Here is a 21,510-nt window from a genome sequence, read left to right as displayed (position 1 = left end):
GTCAGGTCACAATCTTACGGTTCGTGAGTTCAAGCCCTGCATCAGGCTGTGTGCTGACAGCTTGGAGTCTGGAGCCTGCTTCAGATTCTGTGTCTCCTTTTCTCTCTACCCCTCCCCCACTTGCGTTCTTTCTCTGTTGCTCTTTCTCAAAAATAAACAACCATTAAAAAAAGTTTAAAAAAATAAAAATAAGTGACCTGTAAGATGCCTGCGGTAGGGGAGCTGGAACAGTTTGGTCCATAGCCGTGTCTCCAAAAGTGCCACGTGTGCCCGGCCCAAGTTGGGAGCACTTGTCAAAGCTACCAGGTCATTCCAAAGCCATTAGAATAAACTGCTCTCCTGCTCCACCAACCTTCCTTCAGCCCCAGAGGGAGTCCCCCCAGAGGACTGAGTCAGGTGGTGTCCTTCAGGTTGCTGAAGCTCAGAAGCTCCCAGCCACAGGTGGTCTCAGTGATGAGCTCATCTCTCAATTTGCCAAGGCCCATTTAGGGCACACTTCCCAGTTTGTAGCAGAGACCATGGTTTGGTGACTTCTAACCTTGGACATGGCTCCTTTGGTCGATTGCAAATAGGCAGGCATTTAGGCAAATTGACTGAAATTCATTATTCTGTGTCTGTCAAACACTGCTTATAGGTCTGGAACTGTCTGCCTTTCCACCCTTTTTCAAGCATAGTGCTATTTTATTTTCAGGCTACATTGGTCTCTGGGCTGCATAATTTAAAAGGAAAAAAAAAATACAGAGTTTCTGGCTTGGAATTTTGGAAAGTTGTCACTAGACAACTCCTTTAGGAGTTTTAGTTGTTCTTCCTTTAGGTCGTTAGATCAGATGTGCTTTCAAAACCACATGGCCCCAAGGATTCATGATCCCCAGAGTCAGAGAGATTTGGTCCTCACCCTGCTACTTCTTGATGTGTGACTTTGGGCAGGTCATTCCATGTCTATTTCTATGTCTGTAAACGGGAATATAGTGTTGGGATTGTGTGAAGACTCCCTGAAATAAAGGCTGTAAAATGCTCTGTGAAGTGCCGGGTTCATAATAAGGATATGGAGGAGGAAAGCTGTATTTATTTTTCTTTTGTTATTATTATTAAGATACTGATGTCTCAGTACTCACAGGGATTTGGTGTCTAGACATCCAGCTGGTATTGCCTGAAAGACTTATCCTAAGACTTGAAGCATTCATGAACCTTTTACAGGAGGTCCATATCTCTTAGTCTTTCCAAAGACTGAACTCTCACTTGAGCTGCACACGAATGTGCTTGAGTGGTGAAAAGGTCTGAAGAGAGAAAAGCACCGGGAATGTTTGGAAAGGGGACCTTTGGTCTTAATGGGTGTGCCATTTTCAAGTGTGCCACTGAAAATTGCCTTTTCAAAATAAGAAATGAAACTATGGTGACTGTGTGCACACATTCCATGACTGCCTTTCCAGATTGGTTCACTTGGCATAGGAAGGGCAAAAGGAGAGGTGTGGAGGCAACGGAAGGTGTGGCACACTGGACTCCTGCCCCTGGTTGCCCTTGGTGATGGGCAGCCACCATGGAACCTTGGCTCCTGGGACTCTGGGCTCTGCTGGTCTCTACCCTGTGCCCACCCTGCCTGCCCAGCCACCCCTGCTGGCTTCCCTACTTCAACCCTTTCCTACCCTTCCTGCTCTCCCAGTCCATTTTCAGTTCTCGTTACTATTTCAGCTCTCATCATTGTGATGTCTCTGGTAATCTCAGTGATGGCATACACAGTAGGGGACTGGTCATCTCCATGCCATGAACCCCAAATTCCTCTTTACCTGCATTTGTCTTCAAAGATGTGGCCATCTCCTACAAGCCCAACCCACATGCCCCACCAGCACCTTGAAGAGATCACAGTTGGACTCTGTTCCTTCCCACAGCAGACCCACTCCTGGGTAAGATCAGTAGCACTCACATTTCAGCCACCAGAGCTGGAGATGTGGATACTCGAATGCCCATTCTCGTCTAATCATTCATGGTGTTTGTCCAGTGACATAGATTATATAGTCAAACTTCATGCCCATCATTTCCTCCTGTTTCTATTTCTTTTTTTTTTTTTTAATGTTTATTTATTTTGAGAAAGAGAGACTGCACACAAGCAAGGGAGGGGCAGAGAGAGAGAGAGACAGAGAGAATCCCAAGCAGGCTCTGCACTGTCCACATGGAGCCCTAAATGGGGCTTGATTCTATGAACTGTGAGATCAGGACCTAAACCAAAATCAAGAGTCCAATGCTTAACCTAAAGAGCCACCCAGGTGGCCTCTGTTTCTACCCTGTTGCTATTTCTGAGTCTCATGATCTCTCTCTCTCTCTTTTTTAATGTTTATTTTTGAGAGAAAGAGAAAGAGAACAAGCATGGGAAGGGCAGAGAGTGGGGGGGGATGGAGGACTGGAAGCCAGCTCTGTGCTGATAGCAGCGAGCCCAGTGTGGGGCTTGAACTTAGGAACCATGAGATGACCTGAGCCAAAGTGGGATGCTCAACCAACTGAGCCACCCAGGTACCTCTCAGGATCTCTTTTGATCCCGCCCTGCCTTATCCTTGATTTGGGCACTGCCCTTCCAACCTCTCCCTAAATTGCACTCTTTAGTATAAACAGTCTCCTTGGGGGAGGGTGGAGAATGGCTTAGGCTAAGATTCTTTTCATCCTTTAAGATCTAAATTCAGATGTCCCCTCTTCCAGGAATCAGTCCCTGATTGCCTAATCAAAGTAAGTGTTCTTCCTTCAACATTAAATTGTACTTAAAAATTGTAGTGCTCAAATATTAAAACCCCAAACCTGCATCTCTTCTTTCTCTTCCTCACTTCCTTTCTTACTCATCTACCCAAGATATTCCTTTGTTGATTAGTCTTATTAAAGGAGAGACATGTTTAAAGAAGGAGAGAAAGCAAGGGAGTCAAGTGAGATGTGCCTGTTACCCCTGTATACCCCCACTGCCAGCACCTGAGTAGGGTGTGGGTGTGGTGAATGGTGGGAGGGCAGGAGTGGGGTCCTCTGAGTAGCTGTGACAATAATTTGCAATTGAATTAAAGCTGACATTTTTACAACATGGGAAAGTATACAATAAAATATGGCCATATAAAGATGTTAGATAATGTAAGGGTAAGAAAATCAAATGTGTATGCATGTTACAAACATTTCAGACTTTTCATTCATCTCCTAAATTACCAAAAAACGGAAGACGCAAGCATCTCCAATTGTAAGATGTCCTAGAAGCTGGCAGGTGGCAGCTCTGTGTGTGTGGCATGCAGTATTTTGTGGACATGATCAGAAGTGTGGGCACTGTAGCATTGCAGACACCCACTGCTACTTTGTGTTGATTACAGTGTCACTAAACTTGAATGATGATGTCATCTTACAAGTGAGGAGTAACTTGTGTGGAACCAGAAATTAGTGTGCCTCTTTCTGCAGCCCAGGAGGACTCTTAAGAACAGATCCAATTCATTCATGAATTCATAGACCAGGTTGGAGATCAGGGACAATTATTGTTGTGATTGTCCTTGTAGAAGGAATGGCAGTGGGTAACCCGGAATATTGACTGGTTGTGGGCAAATTTGGAATCTGTTGTCACCTTAAAAAAAAAAAATGCTCTTTTACTATGAGGGAAAATCTCAAATATATTTGAAATGCAAATCTACTTGAAAACAACACGTTAAAGATGAAAGTGTAATTCCCTCATTTTCTGCACATGCCTTTTTTAAAAACTCGATCTAAATTTGTTTGGATTTGTGAAATAGATCCAACTTCACCACATTGGAAAGATTTATAAATACATTGTTGAAAACCCTGAGCCATTGCAGAGACACCTTAAACACTGGAGGGGTCAGGGGTCAGTAGGGTTGCAACATTCTAATGCTTTTCAAAAAAATAAAACATTAACGAAACATTTCAGAGCAGTAGTTCTTGAACCCTGTATTCATGAATAGCTACATAAAAGTAATAGTGATCTCCAGGAAAAACATGCTTTCAACTACTTAAAGTAATTCCTGTAAACTCTGTAAGTCAGCTGCCTCCTCTTAGGGAATTGTTTACTTAAGAACCTTTTTTTTTTTTTTTTGAGAGCGAGAAGGAGAGCAGGTATGAGCACACAAGTAAGGGAGAGACAGAGAGAGACTCCATCCAAAGCAGGCTCTACACTGTCAGCACAGGGCCCAATTCAGGGCTCGAGCTCACCTACTGTGAGTTGATGACTTGAGCTGAAATCAAGAGTTGGATGCTTAACCGACTGAGCCACCCAGGTGCCCCTACTTAAGAACCTTGAAAACATAACTAGTACAAATAAATAGTTTAACTCAGCCTAAATATTAAATAACCAAAAATGATAAATTAAGGGATCTTAAAATTTTATTTACTGCTTGTCTTTAAATAAAATTTGTCACTTGTCATACTTATATTTCCTTATTCTTTCACCTGTGCATTATGTTGTTTCGGACAAAAAAAAGGCTCAGATGAGAACTGCAAAGCTCAGCATGACTAATTGTAAAATGTTAGTAATAGATTTTCCCAGAAGAGGAAATCTATTAATCACAGAAGGCTAACATTAGCTTCAGAACAGATTTTCAAGATCGTCTATTTAACATTCTCACTGTTTAGCTGAGGAAACAGCTGGCCTAGAAGTGAGGTGGTTGGTGCAGAGAAAAAGGAGTGGCAGGCTCTTTTAGAAAAAACTGGCTTTTGTCTCTGGCTTCATACGTGGTGCTTTTAAATGTAAGACATTTTTATTCTTTCCCTTTTTAGTGTTTTTCTTTTTCTTTGCCCCCTATTTCAGAAGAATCACACTTTTTTCGCTCATGACCTTTGAAATCTTGATTTGACACTCTGCTCAGACGTGTCAGGAATCGTGAGCAGAAAATTGCAGCTAAATGCAAGAGCCAGTTGCCATTCCTGTGGAGGAATCATGCACCATGTTTGTAATATTTATAACATAGCCCGTATTTCAAGATTGCACATTTTCAGGGTTTCTCCACATTTTAATATGTTATTCGGGCCCTCTGATGGGCTTCCACTTTATGTGGAGAGAGAAAAACACTTTTGGATTATAACCAGTCTTGTTCTATGCATTCTTTTCTCGTTAAGTAGTTTTTCCTCAAGTATGCAGACTATAAAACTACCGGCAGAATCTTTAGTTTGTTACACACTGTAGAAGACGAAGCTGCCAGGATGGGAGAAGCATCTAGCTCCTGCTTCTGTACAGAAAATGGAAATGGTGTGTATTAATTTTTTATTGCTGTGCAACAAATCCCTGCAAACTCAGCAACTAAAAACAATGTTGCAACAACATGGATGGACCTGGAGGGTATTACGCTAAGTGAATAAGTCAGAGAAAGACAAATACCGTATGATCTCACTTATATGTGGGATCTAAAGAATAAAATAAATGAACAAACAAAACACAACAGAAACAGAGTCATAGATAACAGAGAATAAACTGTTGGTTACCAGAGTGGGGATGGGTTGGAGGGGGGGACATTGGTGAAGGAGATTAAGAGGCACAAACTTCCTGTTATAAAATAAATAGGTCATGGGGATGTAATGTACAGTGTAGAGAATATAATCAATAATATTGTAATCACTTTCTATGGTGACAGATGGTAATTTCACTTATCATGGGGATCATTTTGTAATCTATAAAAATACTGAATCACCATGATGTACACCTGAAACTAATAGGATATTACCTGTCAAAAGAAAGAATCCAGATACATTATCTCACATTTCCTGGAGGTTAGGAATTCAGGCATGGGTTGGCCAGGTCTTCTACCTGATGTCTCACCAGGCTGCGGGTGAGGTGTTGGCTGCAGCTGTGTTCTTGTCTGAGGTTTGCATCTTCTTCCAGGCTCTTTTAGGTTCTTGGTGTAATTCAGCTCCAGTGGTGGTAGGGCTGAGGCCTTGTGCTCTCAGCTCTGGCCATGTGGCCCCTCTGAGTTCCTGTCACTGGCATTAGGCCCAGGTTTATAGGACTCCTGTGGCTCTGTAAGGCCCACTCAGATGATCTCTTTGTTGGTTGGCTCATAGTCTACTGATTGGGTCACCCTAGTTACATCTTCACAAGTGATTTCCTCCACATTCATACTTAGTCCCTACCTCATTCAAGGGAGCTGGCAGGGGTGTGGACACCAGGACTGGGATGGAGATTTGGGGGTCATCTCAGAATCCTATTGCCAGGGGTAGTTGGCACCTGTTCTTAGAAGGAATGTGTGGGCAAACTAAACAGTGCCCCTTCCTTTTTTTTTTTTTTAATTTATTTTTTAATACATGAAATTTACTGTCGAATTGGTTTCCATACAACACCCAGTGCTCATCCCAAAAGGTGCCCTGCTCAATACCCATCAGCCACCCTCCCACCCCCCATCAACCCTCAGTTTGTTCTCAGTTTTTAACAGTCTCTTATGCTTTGGCTCTCTCCCACTCTAACCTCTTTTTTTTTTTTTTTCCTTCCCCTCCCCCATGGGTTTCTGTTACATTTCTCAGGATCCACATAAGAGTGAAACCATATGGTATCTTTCTCTGTATAACAGTGCCCCTTCCTAATTGCTATGAAGGAATCCAGAATATTGAGGACTTTGATGATTTCAAACTTGCCACTGTAAAAAATATAATCCGTGTGTTTTAGGGGAGTCCTATGGTCCTGCAGGTGTGCAGGCCCATGCCTGGTTGGGAGTAGATTTGGCAGAGAGGCCATGGGGTGGTGAGATTATCTCCTGATATTTGTGCCACAGAGAGGAGGCTCACACATTCTGTCTACCCCGACCTGTATCCATACTGACCTGAGGAAATGAAGGGCAGTTCCAAATCATTTACCTGCTGCTTAGAATAGTCTGAAGAAGAGTGTTATTAAGAAGCTAGTGTTTATAGTATTGTGTCAAAGGATTTATTTTTGTCTTCTCTGTGGTGCTTTTCCTGTGCACAGATGTGTGGGGCAGTGTGGGACTCATGCCTATGGATAAATCGCCTGGCACGGTGCCCCTCCACTACCTGCTTCCTCTGCTGTCTCTTCCTCTGTCACTGCAGGCTGGGAGCTGGTCCTTCCAGCAGGAGTCCTGGGACTTGAAGTTGTTAGGTGTTAGTCTGCTCAGGCTGCCATAGCAAAGCACTACAGACCAAGTGTCTAAAACAAGCTTATTGTCTTCTCAGTTCTAGAGGCTGGAAGTCCAAGATCAAGGCGTGTCGGCAGGGTTGCTTTTTCTTGAGGCCTTTCTCTTTGGCTTGCAGATGGCTGTCTTCCCTCTGTGACCACACACAGCCTTTCCTCCATGTGCACACATCCCTGGTGTCTTTTCCTCTTATAAGGACATCATTCACATTGGGTTAGGACCACACTCTGTGACCTCATTTCAACTTTAGACCCTATGTCCAAATACAGTTCCTGGGAAAAAATAAGCATATACCCTCCTCATGAGACAAAGGGCTACTTATATGTAATGTGTTATATGCAGGAGATGTTATATATATATATATATATATATATATATATATATATATATAATATATAACATAATATAGTATACATATAGCATATAAAAATACATATGGTATATATAATATATAGTATTGTTATATAATAAAAATAAATATGAGAAAGTAGGCAGGGATATTGCAGGGGTTGATGTAGGGTCCGGACTCAGTGTGGGTCTCCAGCTGGAATCGTTGATGGGACTGTGGGGCTTTGATGGGGAATTTTTGGTCTGTTGGTGTGTCAAAGGGGTGCTGTCATGCTGCTCTTCTTTCACAAATGACTCCCAGGTTTGGGTTTTAAGGGCCCAGCCTCCTGGTGAACTGCAGGGCCTTTTCACAGAAGCCATTATGGAGCTACTCTGTGTCCTGCTCCCTTTGCTTTCCATGGCTCACATGGGTCCTCTCGCGAGGACTGTGACTGAGTGCTCACAGATTGCAGGCACATCAGGGGGATTGAGGGGTTGCTGTGGGGGAATCTCCTATGTGGCTCAGTGCCTCCACCAAAATTGCTGGTTTAAAAGCAGTGCTCTGATGTAGTGGGCAAGCTAACGTTTTAAGATTTCAAAGCAGGTGGAAACTGACTCTATGTTTGATGAGTTCTGTAAATGGAATGTAGTTAAGATAAACTGAACACAGACCATTCTGCTCCTCTTCTTGTCATCACCTTCCTGTGCCATCCCAGGGCAAGTCTGGGACCACTGGTCTCCTGGAAACCCCTGTCATCACAAATCCTGTCCACCTCACTCTCAAGAGTGTATGCTGCCCTCCTTTGTGACTTAGCTTTTGGAAACTTTCTTCTGGAAGAGGATAGGCTCTTTCACATTTCTTTGTACTTTCTGTGGGAACCCAACAAATGGTCATGATAAGGAATAAAGATTAAGGAGCTAATGCTTGCAGTGATATAAAATCAAGGTTTGACCTTTAGGAAAGGAAATAGGAACATTTAAAAATGTTTCATCTGTCTCACATCAAGGCTATCTGTCCACAGGGAAGAGGTCAGACTGGAAGTGAGCCAGCAGGATGGTCAGGTGATTGAATGCCCCTTCTGTGCCTTATCTTAGAGCCAGCTGATGTCGGATTGGAGGCTGATGGGACCTATCACACCTATTTAAGCAGCCTTGAAGAACACCCTGGCCTTGTAAGGAATGATGGGTTGGCCTAAGAAGGATAGTTTTGCTCACACTGGGGGCTTGATTATACAGTCCCCAAGGGTTGCTATCCAGTGGTTTGGCCTTGCCTTGCATTATTTTTGAGGACAGAGCTATATCTAATTTATCTCTGTTGGTCCTAACGTGGCCAAACTGTGCTTCGTACATAATCAGTTTGGTGGATCTTGAATTAGAAGAACAAGAAAACAGAGGCTTTAAAATGGACAGGGATGGAGCAGCTGATAGCTGTGAGCTCCTGGAAGTTTTCCATAGGTTTCCTCAAATCCACAGTGTGGAATTAAATAGATGTGTAAAACCTCAATACTTCTCCCAAAGTGGAGGAGTCCATAAGATTTGGCTGACTCGACCTACCTTGAGATCCAGACTTGCTGCCTGAATTCAGGCTTTCTGGGAACTCAGGCAAGGGAGAGGCATTGTATAGGGCAGGAACCAGTAAGAAGGTGATGGTTACATTGAAATGTGTTTTCATGTTTTTCTCCACCCAACAGTATCACCCAGAGCATTTCTTGATGAGATTTCCTTATAGCATATCATGTTGATCTAAAGTCATGTTTCTATACTTATTTTTATAAATTAAGTGCGCAAAACTGCCATGAAGGAACTATTAAAAATGCCCTTTGTAGGATTAATTGGCCTGTATTTTCAGAGTAAAAAAAAAAAAAAATCTGAAGAAGAAATCTACAATGTTTTCATCTAAATATCTGTTAATAGTAACTATTGGAAGTTGAAAGCTGACTGTGTTGGGTATTGTTCTGGGTGATTGGCATATGCTGTCCACTTCATGTTGAATGATGTGGAGAGGATGCATCTACTGTTATCTCCATTCTGCAGACAGCAGGACAGTGAGATGTAGAGAGGATCTACTCTCTGTGAATTTGCCTGTTGCAGTCACTTCATAAAAGTGCATTCATATAATATTTGTCCTTTTGTGACTGGCTTATTTTACTTAGCATAATGTCTTCAAGTGTCATCCATGTTACGGCATGTAACTTCATTTTCATGTCTGAATAATATTCCCTTGTCTAGATATATACCACATTTTGCTTATCCACTCATTCATCATTGAGCATTAGTGTTGTTTCCACCTTTTGGCTATGGTGACTAATGCTTCTATGAAGACAGATGTACAAGTATCTATATGGGTCCTTGCTATTAATTCTTCGGGGTATATACCTAGAAGTAGACATTTTAACCATTTTAAAGTATATAATTCAGTGGCATTTAGTGCATTTATAATGTGCAACCATCACCACTACCTGGTCCCAGAACATTTTTATCAAATGGAAACCTGTACTCAATAAACACTTTCTCCCCATTTCTCTTACCCCTAGTTGCTGGTAAGCACTAATCTACCTTCTGTCTCCATGGATTTGCCTATCCTGAATATTTCACATAACTGGAGTCACACTATATATGTGGCATTAATGAGTATCCTTTTTAAACACTTTCTTTATGGAAATTTTTAGTAGAAATATTTGTTAAATGTGCCCATCACACAGATTCAGGAATGATCAGCCTCCTGCCAGTTTTGTTAATGACAGTCTCTTTATCAGGGAGGAAAAGCAGTATGTGAACCGATTCTGGAAAGAAATCCGTGTGGGAGATTTTGTGCATCTTCGCTGCAATGAGATCATCCCTGCGGACATTCTCCTGCTCTCCTCCAGTGACCCAGATGGCCTGTGCCACATTGAGACTGCCAACCTGGATGGAGAGACCAACCTGAAGCGACGGCAGGTGGTCCGCGGCTTCTCAGAGCTCGTAAGTGACTGGATACGTCCAGGGCACCCTTGGCACCACGCCCACACAGTATCTCCCACATTGCCCTCTGGGCATCTGCACCCTATCCCCCAACTCCAGTGGCCAGGCCACTTTTACTAGTAGATAGGTGTGGGACTGAAGGCCTGAGAGGACCCCTGACCTGCCTGAGCCCATGACTGGCCGATGGCTGGGGGGGAACAGAACCCAGTTTTTATAACCTTGATTTCCACTCTGTACTTCTGAGTTTCTCAAAACAGTATTTAAAGTTGCAGAGAATGTTTATGACCAGCTGACTGTTGACATTTATCCAGTAGTTGCTCTAGTTTGCTAAATGGCAACACACAGCAGAAGTAATGCCCTATTCTGAGAGTGTAGTTCTGAAACATTTTCTCCTCAAGGCTGTTTCTGAGTTTGGCATCCGATTTTCTGTATCTGAATTCTGCTTTAGAGAGCCTCAGCCACAGCTCAAAAATGCACAGTTGATGGGAAATGAGATGTAGGAAGGGAAGTCGGGTCTGACTGCCTACATTCACCAACAGCCTTGTGGCCAGAAAATTCAAACCCTTCAGGGGTTTCTAACCTTCTGTTGACTGTCCTCTCTCACATAATGTGTGTCAGTCAATGTCATACTTTGGGGGATTTTCTTCTGTGTCACTGAGAGCTCTCCATGAGCTCCCCCGGGGAAATCGACCTTAGAATCAAGATAAGGTAGGCTTCTCTTGAGCAGTTGGCTTGTTTTACAGCTTATGGATCTCATCCTGAGCATTGTCAGTATTTTGGGTGGGTGTTCATTGGGCAGGATTTATTTGGGGGCTGGCATCCTTGCCTCCCACTCATGAGTGAACATGTAATTCACTCTTGGTCACTGTGACAACAAAGGTGCCTCTGTACACTTTCAAAAGCCCAGATAGAATTCCATACGTTGGGGCTCCCCACCTTGCCCCGGCTGGTGGGAATTTCTCACACTCCTCCAGCCTACAGTGAGTGTACCTGGACTTCATTACCAGCATCTGCCCTTACTTCTTTCCACATGTTTCCTCATTTACTTTTTTTTTTTTTTAATGAGAAATAATTGACACAATATTATAATTAGTTTCAAGTATACAATGTTATGATTCAGTATATTGTGAAGTGATCACCACAGTAAGTGTAGTTAACATCCATCACCACATACAGCTACAATTTTGTTTTCCTGTGATGAGAACTTTTAAGATCTACTTTCTTAGCAACTTTCAAATATACAGTGCAGGATTATAGTCACTAGTCGTTTACTTTTCTTTAAGCCTTCTTTTGTGTCAGGTGTGTTTTGTTTTGTTTTGTTTTGGTGAGCTGCCGCAAATATTTCCTGGAATGATACAAAGCTGATGTAAATACTAAAAATAGCAGTTTTTAAAAAATGGAGTGCTGTCATCATCCTAGATCAGGAGAACTGGTGGAATTTAGGGACCTCTGGGGGCACAGTGCTGGAGATTTCCAGCATCTGCATTATTGTGCTCCAGGGTTTGGCAGTAAATGCGGGCTCACCTTCCACTACTAGCCCCTCGGCCCCCGTGCCTATGTGTTCTCCTAAGGTTGACCTTACTTCCAGGCTTTCTCCCATCAGCCTACCCCAGTCTACAATACTAGAGCCCAGAATTCCAGGGCACAGATTAGTGTGTGGACTATGCCTGAAATCAGTATGGGGGCTGCATTGCCAGCTCAGTTCTTGTGATCTCAGCATGCATAGGATTATGGGGAGGCACTGGCTGCACAAGCTAGAATGTTACCTTCCTGGCAGTGTGGCCAGTGTGCACGGAAGAGGACTGTAACATGAATGAATACACATGAATCTCTAATGGATGAAAATTTGAGAACTGGCAAGCAGAGTGTACATGTTTGTGGTGGTGGCATGGGGAAAACCACATAGGTGTATCTCCTTGGTCAGCTCTCAAGAATAACGTCCATGTTTCATGTCTTCTAATTTTATTCAATTGTTGTAATCCCAGTAATATTGACAAGCCTCCTCCACCCACTTTTTTCCCAAATAACAACTAGAACACTTCATAGCTCGATAGTGCTTAATATAATTCAGCTGCTTGTAAGTGCTTTTTGTAATTCAGCTGTTTGGGTGTTTAAAATTCAAAGATGGCTACAGATAGACACATCCTATATCACCCTCCTTCAGGCCCAATGAATGCCTGAGGAAGTAAATGGAGTTGAGCCATAATTTAGTCAAAATAGCCAAAATTAACAACCAAAGCAGTCTTTATCAGCACCCAAATTCTTCAGTATGCATGCACATTGTCCCTATTATTGGTGTCTTTTTTCACTTTTTCTTTTTTTTAAGTTCCCCTCTAAATGTCCAAAGATTTTTTTCTGGTAGCTGAATTCCCATTGATACATTATTATTCTGAAATATAAGAATTGCTCCATGGAGAATAAAGATAGGAAGTCTCTGGCATTTAAAAGCCTGATAATTGGAAAACTAATATAACATATATGTTAATTATACTGGAATTAAAATTAATTCAACTAAACTAAAATTATTTTTTTTAATTTTAAAGTTTATTTTTACTTATTTTGAGAGAGAGAGAGAGAGAGAGAGAGAGCAAGGTGAGGGATAGAGAGAGAAGGAGAGCGAGAATCCCAAGCAGGTTCCATGTTGTCAGCACAGAGCTCGACACAGGGCTCTAATCCACGAACCTTGAGATCATGCCCTGAGCTGAAATCAAGAGTGGACACTCAACCAACTGAGCCACCCAGGTGCCCCTAAAATTTGTTTAAAAATTAAAAGCCTGACAGTTGGAAAGCCAAGGTTCTGACTACAATGCTGCAATGTCAAGAACATTTTAGTTCTCTGTATTTAAGTGGGTTTTTTCATAGAATGGAGTCAGCTAGTGTACCTCAGACGGGGGAAGAACTATAGAGAGTGATATGTTGCCAGTTTGATGAATGGCCAGTTGGAAGTGGTGGCCCCTAGCAAAACTTAAATTAGAAGCAATTTGCAAAACTGAGGTAAAGAAATGTGAGAGGACCTCAGTGTTCATGCAGGGACTCTGTGTATCGGTCAGGGTCTGGTGAGGAAGCAAAAATTACCCACGACTCAGGGAAAGTTTGATGTTAAGAATTCCAGTGGGGGGTTGTGAAGTAAATAAAGTAAGAACAAAGACTTGCAAGAATATATGGACGTATCTGACATAAAGAGCAGCCACTGGCCCTGGGGCTGAGATAGTGCTCAGGGAAGAGGCTCCCGAGGTTGAGTCTTATTTTCACGTGAGGGCACAGCCATTACTCACACGATGGTAGAAAAGCTTGCGAGGGGCTGTGCCAGCCAGAAGTCAGCCATCCATAGGAAAGTGCCAAGCCAGGGAATGTGGAAGATACCAGGGGCAGCTGCTGGCCACTGGGCACTGCTTGAGCTGGGCTCTAGGGATGCTACCTTCTGCTTGTGGCTCTGGCAACTGCAGTGGACAAAGGCTGAATGGTGGCTCTCTAGACAGCCAACCCTGCAGAGCCCAGACCTGCACAGGCAGAGGGCCCGGGAAAGGGTAGAGGGAGCAGTAGCTCCCACTGGGGTCAGGGACCATGCCTTTAGGGTCTCTGGTTACCCTGAGCTGAAAGCTGGAGGAAGCATGTGGCTGATCTAGTCCTGGAAAAAAAAACTACACTGCAGGATCCTTGCTTTGGAGAAACCTAGAGGGGGGCTGGGCAGTGCAGAGCAAATCCACACACCCCTCCAACTGAATTCCCACTCCTTCTCCTGTAATGTTCCTCCAAACGCCCTCTACCGAGAAGGTAAAAACTTAGCTTCATTTCTAGAAGTCGTTTATGAAGTGATTGTTTGCTTAGGGAAGGATGCTAAAAAAGAGGGACTTGGGTGGCACTGAGGCTTTCTGGGTGGAAAATAAGAGTGGCAGCTGGGTCTGGGTTTCCAGGATGCTAGGGCAGTCCAGGGCACAGCTAGGAGGTCTATGTCAAGTGGGGAGGACGGCTCAGCTAGCGTGTGGAAGGCCCTCACCTACTTCTTAGTTCTCTCCCATGTGGGAGTGAGTATGCTGAACGTCTTCTAATGTCGCATCATGGAGAGCATGAGAGACTTCAGTTCATTGCCTACCCCCCATCTCTGAATCAGGTCCAAGCCCTTTCCCTGGGGAGATGTTAATCATACTCTATTCCATAACTCTCAAGTGAGTCCACTTCCAATAGGCTATATAGATGAATAAAGAAAACCTGTACGACTGACCCAGTGGGGAACTACAGAACTGGTTTGGGCCATGACTCTGCACACATATGTGACCCTTACGCTCACCTTCCTTACTTGTATCAAATGATGACCAGTATACTGATTTTCCATCCCTTTGCTTATGCAGGAGATGTCTTAAATAAATAGCTTAGATTGGTCCATGAGCAAAAAAGCCCAATCCAAAACAAAACAAAAATTAAAACAAAAACAAAAACAAAAAGAAAGGGACATGGTCCATGTGCTACTGGGTCTAATGATTTAAGGCAATGGGACCAATATCTAGACGAGTCAGGCTTGTTTACTAGCAGACTCCCAGTATCAAAATTGTACAGAATTCATGGACTAGAAGCAGGAAGTCAGCATGCATGGCCTGCCCAGACCCTTGAATCTGAGGATAAGACACTTTGTGATGACCTCAGGACCTTAAATAACATAGCCATTTGGTGTCTGGCAAAAGGAAACAGATAATGGGACTTCAAAATAAACATATAATTTAAAAGTTGGAGCCAAATTGGCATTATCCCAGAAGTAATAGAGAACCCCAGTGTTTCACACGAAGCTCCCATGGTAACAACTCACCTCTGTTCAGCCTCCCCTGGTGTCAGACCTTACCATGCTTCTCACATTTGTAGTAGCACAGACATTTTAGAAACCACTTCACACATTTTAGAATATAAACCTTGTGAGATAATGATTATCACACCCTTTTATAGACCAGAAATGGAAAATGTGAAGACAAGAGATTCTTCTAAGACACACCAGCCGTGGCTGCCTGAATCAGCATAGAGCTGGGAGGCCGTTCTCAGTTCTCTCACCTCCTGAGTTGACATGGATGGGGGATTCTCCAGCATCCAGGCCTTTCCTTTTGCATTGGGCATCTGTTCTCGCTTTGCATGCTGCCTTTCTCTCTCCCTCCCTCTTACAGACACACACTTGTTCTGACCTGCAGCCCTGCCCTTGAGGCTGCATGCATTTAGTCTCTATACCGGTAGAAATTTCTAGTTCGTCTATAACATTTGCAGTGATTTCTGCAGAATTGGGAGTTCCTTAGGCTGATAATTTTATATAAAAATATTTTAGAGACTAAGTTTTGTGATTTTTCATTCTTTTCAGCAAATATTTATTGAGCACCTACTGTACTTCAAATGAAGTTCTAGGCATTGTATTGATCAAAAGAGGCAAACCTCTTCGCTCTCATGATGCTTACATGACCTGTATAAATAGTGATATGTGCTGAGGGGTAAATGAAAAAGCACAAACAGTGACGTGTAATGTCAGGTGGGTGTTAGAATTTTAGACGGGCATGGGGTGAGGCAAGGCAGGCCTCCCCCAGGACAGCAGGAGAGTACAGACCTGAGATCTTGCTGAACGAGCTATTTCAGTGTCAGGGAGGAACCTTCAGGGAATGACTTCTGTGTTGGTTAATTTACTGAGAAAAAATGTTCCTCCAGTTTCTCTCTTGGGTAGACCTGTGGGGTTATTATACAGGCTACACCCACGGGGCCATCTGCTTAAGGCTGTTTGGAGTACTGATTGTGAGGCTTTTAGGAAGAGCTGAAATCACAAGCCTGCAGTTGCTAGCTAGCTCTTCCCAGATGTGTGTGGGTGTGTGCATGGGCATGTGCACGTGCATGGGCATGTGCACGTGTGTCTGCTGACTACTCTCAATGAGGAAGAAAAAATGAAACTAGTATGGGAACTTTCCTAGGCTGGGGGGAATCTGAGAAGCACTAGTCTAAAAGATGTGCCTAATATCTAGACCTGCACTGATTCCAAGACAATAATGTGGCTTTACCTCCGTTTTGCATATATACTTTTACTAAATTCTCAGCAACATTCTTAAATGCCAGGCACTTCTAGGCAGAGTTTCCTTTACAAGGGAGAGTTAGGCCTCCCCCAAGTTACTTGACAGAATTCAAGGAGCTTAGAGAAAATCACTTTATGTAGGAGGAGACAAAGTTATTATGTAGGAGACAAAATTATTATGTTGTATATTTGTTTGTTTCCTCCCAAATTATCTCTACCATGGGAAAACCAGAGGTGAAAAAGGATGGTTTGCAAGATCTTGTACCAAAGCTGTTTTTCCTTAAGCTTTTCAGGTTGTTAGTCTAACTAAATTAGCTACATGCATTGCTGTGGAATGAAGGAGGAAACAATCTATCATCTAAGTGGAAAACAAAGACAGCTGGCTGGGTGTGTTAATTGAAAAGGTCAATATCAAGTCTTTACAAAAAGATTCATGGTTTTTTTTTACATATTAGTCACTAAGCTCATAATTTATACTGTGGGACATTTTCATTCCCAAACTTAAACCAGATACTTTAGTTGAAGAATATTAAATATGTAACAGGAAAGCCATTAGGAAAGATTACTTTGAGAACACAGCCATATTTAGACTAAAATTTCAATTCCAGCAAGTATGGATATTCAAAGTAATTTGGTTAGATCAGTAATATAATTATCTGAGATATAGTTTATAAACCATAGTTTATAATATCAGTTGTTTATACTTCATGGGGAACATAAATTTGGCTAAATAATAAGATTTTGTTTCTTTGTTACTCCTAGAGAGTAAAGCACTATGATCTTAAGGAGAAAAACTAAATGCCATGAAGTTGATAAACTAGGCTAACCTGACATGTTAATACAAAAAGATCTTATTACATATGGAAACTTGAACATACTTTTTTTTTTTTAATGTTTGTTTATTTAGAGAGAGAGAGAGAGAGAGAGACAGAGACAGAGAGAGAAAGAGAGAGAGAGCAGGCGAGGGGCAGCGAGGGAAAGAGAGAATCCCAAGCACGGGGTGCCATCCCACAAACCATGAGATCACGACCTGAGCTGAAACCAAGAGTTGGACGCTTAACCGACTAAGCCACCCAGGTGCCCTTGGAAACTTGAACATTCTTTGTATACATTTAACTTCACATTTTTATGTGGTTGGAAGTGGTCATGTGTTTATTCCAGGGAAAAGACAACCAAAGCATTAGTAGGTTTTTGTTCTATTTATGGTGGTATGTGATGTGAAATGCTGTTTTTCTCTTTGACTATATTTTCATTGAAAAAAAAGGATAATTCTAGCTTTCCTAATTGTTGTTAAATTGCATCAGCAACTGCAAAGAGTTTGAGCTGTGTGTATCTGTTTCTGAATTAGAAATTTCCTTATGAGATCTATCCAGTTAACACTCATAAGTGGGTATGGATGTGTATGTTTATGGGTGAGAGTGTGTGCATATGTGTGTGTGCACACGTGTAAGCATGAGAACGGATGAGTGTGTTCATGTGTGCACACTTGTGAGTGTGTGAGTGTGCATAGGCATGTGTATGTGTGTGAGAGTATATGTGCAAGCATGGCTGTGGGTGTTCAAAGAAGAAAGCAAAACGAAGTGAAAGGTCTTGAGTTATCACTTTCTGTTACCTTGAAGAGAGAATAAATACTGTTTCCTGGGCTAAGACATGATGTTCTGGAAGCAGATTGATCTGTAAAAGCACATTCCTGGAGAATCTGGAATTGTCAGTCTGGTTACGGAGCACCTGCTGTGCACTGTGAGCATTAGGTGGTGGGTGTCTGGACAGTTCACTCTCTGCTCAGTGGACTGGGGAATACTTTGCTCCTTGATAGGGTGTGTGTAGCTGGTGTCATGTCCCTTCCACTTGTTTTGTGAAAAGAACCCCCAATGAAAGGAAAACCCCTATTTCCACAACATGAACCTAGTCACCACACCCTGATTGCTACAGCATTTGAATTCTGTGAGCTATTCTAATTTTGTTGCATGTGTTCCTCCAATGAAAACGCAGTATTTTGGTTCTCATTTTGGTATTAGTGCTTCCTAGAATTTCCCCTCTTCACAAGTGGGACACACCATATATACATATGTATACACAGAGATATGTGTATACACATTTGTACTCTCATGATGATATTAACATAAGTGACACCTTATAAAAATATCTGTCTTAAACAAGAACGATACTTCATAAAACACTGTTACCTACTTGGATGTGGATGCAGCCATTTCTCCTAACATCTAAATTGGGTTTCAACTCTGATAAAATAAATTCAGGGCTTTTTAACTATTTCTAATGAATAATCTATGTTGTGAAAGGTACCCACAGATGTGACTTAACAGAATTTTAACTGAGCTGAGATGAGACCTCAAGCAAACTTCTTTAATTCGTTAGTTTTCACTGAAGTTATTTTCAATAGTATGTCTGTCAGGTTGCTGTATGCTCTCCCTTTCACTTTTATTTACTTAAAAAAATTTTTAAAGTATATTTATTTTCAAGAGAGAGAGAGAGAGAGAGAGATAGCGCTTGAGCAGGGGAGGGACAGAGGGAGAGGGAGACACAGAATCCGAAGCAGGCTCCAGGCTCTGAGCTGTCAGCACAGAGCCTGATGTGCGGCTCGAACCCATGAACTATGAGATCATGACCTGAGCCTAAGTTGGACACTTAACCAACTGAGCCACCCAGGAGCCCCTATTTTTTATTTTTAAAAATGTTTGTTTGCTTGCCTAGTTATTTATTTATGTATTTATGTATTTATGTATGTATGTATGTATGTATTTATTTATTTATTTTTGAGAGAGAGAGAGAGAGAGAAAGAGAGGGAGAGAGGGAGAGAATGAGAATGAGAATGAGCAGGGGAGGGGCAGAGAAGGAGGGATAGAGTATCCAAAGGGGCCTTTGCACTGACAGTAGCAAGCCCGATGTGGGGCTTGAGCTCATAAACAGTGAGATCATGACCTGAGCCAAAGTCGGATGCTCAACTGACTGAGCCACACAGGTGTCCTCCCCCTGCATTTTTAAAAAGAGTGTCATTTCATTGCCAGTGACAAAAGTCTTCCTCTTCAGTTCCAGAGAGTAAGCACTTAGATACATCTGCATGCGGTTTTATAAGTTAAGAATTGGGCCAAAGCTTAAATCATTCTTTGTCACATAATACACACACACACACACACACACACACACACACACACACACACACACACAACTTACCCAAAGAAAAATGTCTTCATAGGTTTTTGTGTCTTTGAGAGAAAGGGGGAAAAACTTGGTTCTCACTCACCTGTAATGACTCCTTTTCAGCAGTAGTTCCTGCTATAGTCCAAAAATGAGCGTTTTTGTTCAGTTGGTAAAAAAGGCCAACTTCAAAGAATTGTGGATTTTGGTTTATTTTGGATGAGACTTCAAACAGTTGGATTGCTCATCCGGCCTTTTTCAAGTGTTTGGTGTCTTGACCATGAGGCCGGAAATTTTGTTGAGAACAGACTTGTGAGGTTTATGTCTTCACCTTGGCCCAGTGAAGCTGGAGTTGGCCATGGAAATCCCTTCTCTGGTATTCTGCATGTTGGCCTTTCAAAACTAACAGTGGGCAGGGCAGGGGAAGGTTGTGCATGTAAGGCTGGGTTCAGTTGCTGAGACTGGAGGTATGTGATGTGTTCATCTCAAGTATTAAAGTCCAGAGGCTTGGGGACACGTGGATATGCAAGGCAGGAGCCCTCTTGCCTGTTCCGAGTATTCCTGCACATCATGCACCCTTGGGAGCCTGGGGTCTTTGTGACAGCCTGCTTGTAAATCACTTGTTGATGAGAGATCCAGGGGCTGGCACCACCTAGAACCTGGGATTGGTGAGAGTTCTGTGTCAGTGTCAGAAAGCTTGTAACTCTTCTGGTAAGAATAACGAGATTCCCCAACCCCCCATATCCTGGGTAATAGTACCAGTTAGTACTCATTCAGTGCCCACTGTGTGTTAGGCCTTCTTCTGAGTCTTCACATGACATTGATTCTTCTAATTTTCTTGATGACTCTGTGAGGGAAGTGCTGTTGTTACTCCCATGTAACAGATGAGTAACTGAGACACAGAAGGACTCAGCCCCTTGGCCCAACATGGGGCAGAGGGAGAGGTGAGCCAGATTTGGGGCAGACTGGTGGGACTCAGTCCCTGGTTGTGAGGCCCACCCAAGGCCACCTCCAGAGACCATTACAACTATTGGTGTTTAGTGTTGGAATTGATATGGGACAAGTTGGGCTAATCCACAGCCACAGGAAAATCTGGAAGAAATCATGAGCAACTGAAAGTATTTCTGTGAATCAAAATTTTAACTCATGGACTTAGGTAATTCTGACACTGGAACAGCAACACAGGTAGGTCAGTTTGAAAAGTTAGTTTGTAAAGGCAATGGTTGGTCACCACCTTGTGCTCGCTGACCTGCCTACATTGGGGGAATGGAATTAACTAAGTCCCTGGGTTATCGAGAGCATGTAAGGAGAGCATGTAAGGAGAGCATGCCTCTCCTCTAGTAAGGACATACTGGCCTGTGGTGGTGGCATGTTGGTGGCACTCACCAAGAAGTACCCCCTTGCTGCTGTGGCCAAGCCTAGGTGTGCCAGTTCCCTGAAGCTGCAGGCCCTGAGACCCCACACAGCATGGGCCAGGTGCTAGCCATGCCGTCCTAGCATGAGTGCTTAGACTGCCCACTGTCCTGAGCCTTGACGAGGAATCCTCCTGAGGAATGAGGAAGAAGTGCCGACTTACGTCAGGGCTGGAAGGAAGGAAGGGGGAACCTGGTGTCAGCTTTGTGATACTCCAGCCCTCAAATCCCAGTTCTGACGCCTTGGGGCCCAGCACTGCATGGTGGTTCCTGCTCATTTCAGTTTCAGTTTGCAGGAGTTAGTGAGTATACACGCATACCAGCTTACGTTTCAGCATCAAGCTGTAGGCGGGGGGTTGGTGGGGGGGGTCTCCCAGCTGAAATACTCAGGCAGCGATGGCTCAGGCTTTTCCTGAGGTGATTTTCAATTTTTGTGTAGATCATGTTTTAAATGTGCTGGAGATGCCACAACAAAGTACCATAGACAGAGTGGCTTAAATAACAGAGATTTCTTGTCTTTTATTTC

At 42.9% G+C, this 21,510-nt stretch overlaps 1 protein-coding gene and 1 pseudogene across 3 annotated transcripts in view; both read left to right on the top strand.

Annotated features, from left to right (window-relative positions):
* ATP10A (ATPase phospholipid transporting 10A (putative)) overlaps positions 1-21,510 on the top strand; it is a 184,672-nt gene that overhangs the window by 79,060 nt on the left and 84,102 nt on the right. For all 3 annotated transcript variants that reach the window (XM_042988300.1, XM_042988299.1, XM_042988301.1), the window contains exon 3: positions 10,184-10,388. In XM_042988300.1, the coding sequence (XP_042844234.1) occupies positions 10,184-10,388 (205 nt within the window). The remainder of the gene's footprint in view (positions 1-10,183; positions 10,389-21,510) is intronic.
* LOC102960048 lies at positions 14,223-14,692 on the top strand (annotated as a pseudogene).

This window comes from Panthera tigris, chromosome B3 (assembly GCF_018350195.1).
Source record: "Panthera tigris isolate Pti1 chromosome B3, P.tigris_Pti1_mat1.1, whole genome shotgun sequence".
Taxonomy (NCBI): domain Eukaryota; kingdom Metazoa; phylum Chordata; class Mammalia; order Carnivora; family Felidae; genus Panthera; species Panthera tigris.
This window is presented reverse-complemented; position numbering and strand designations above follow the sequence as displayed.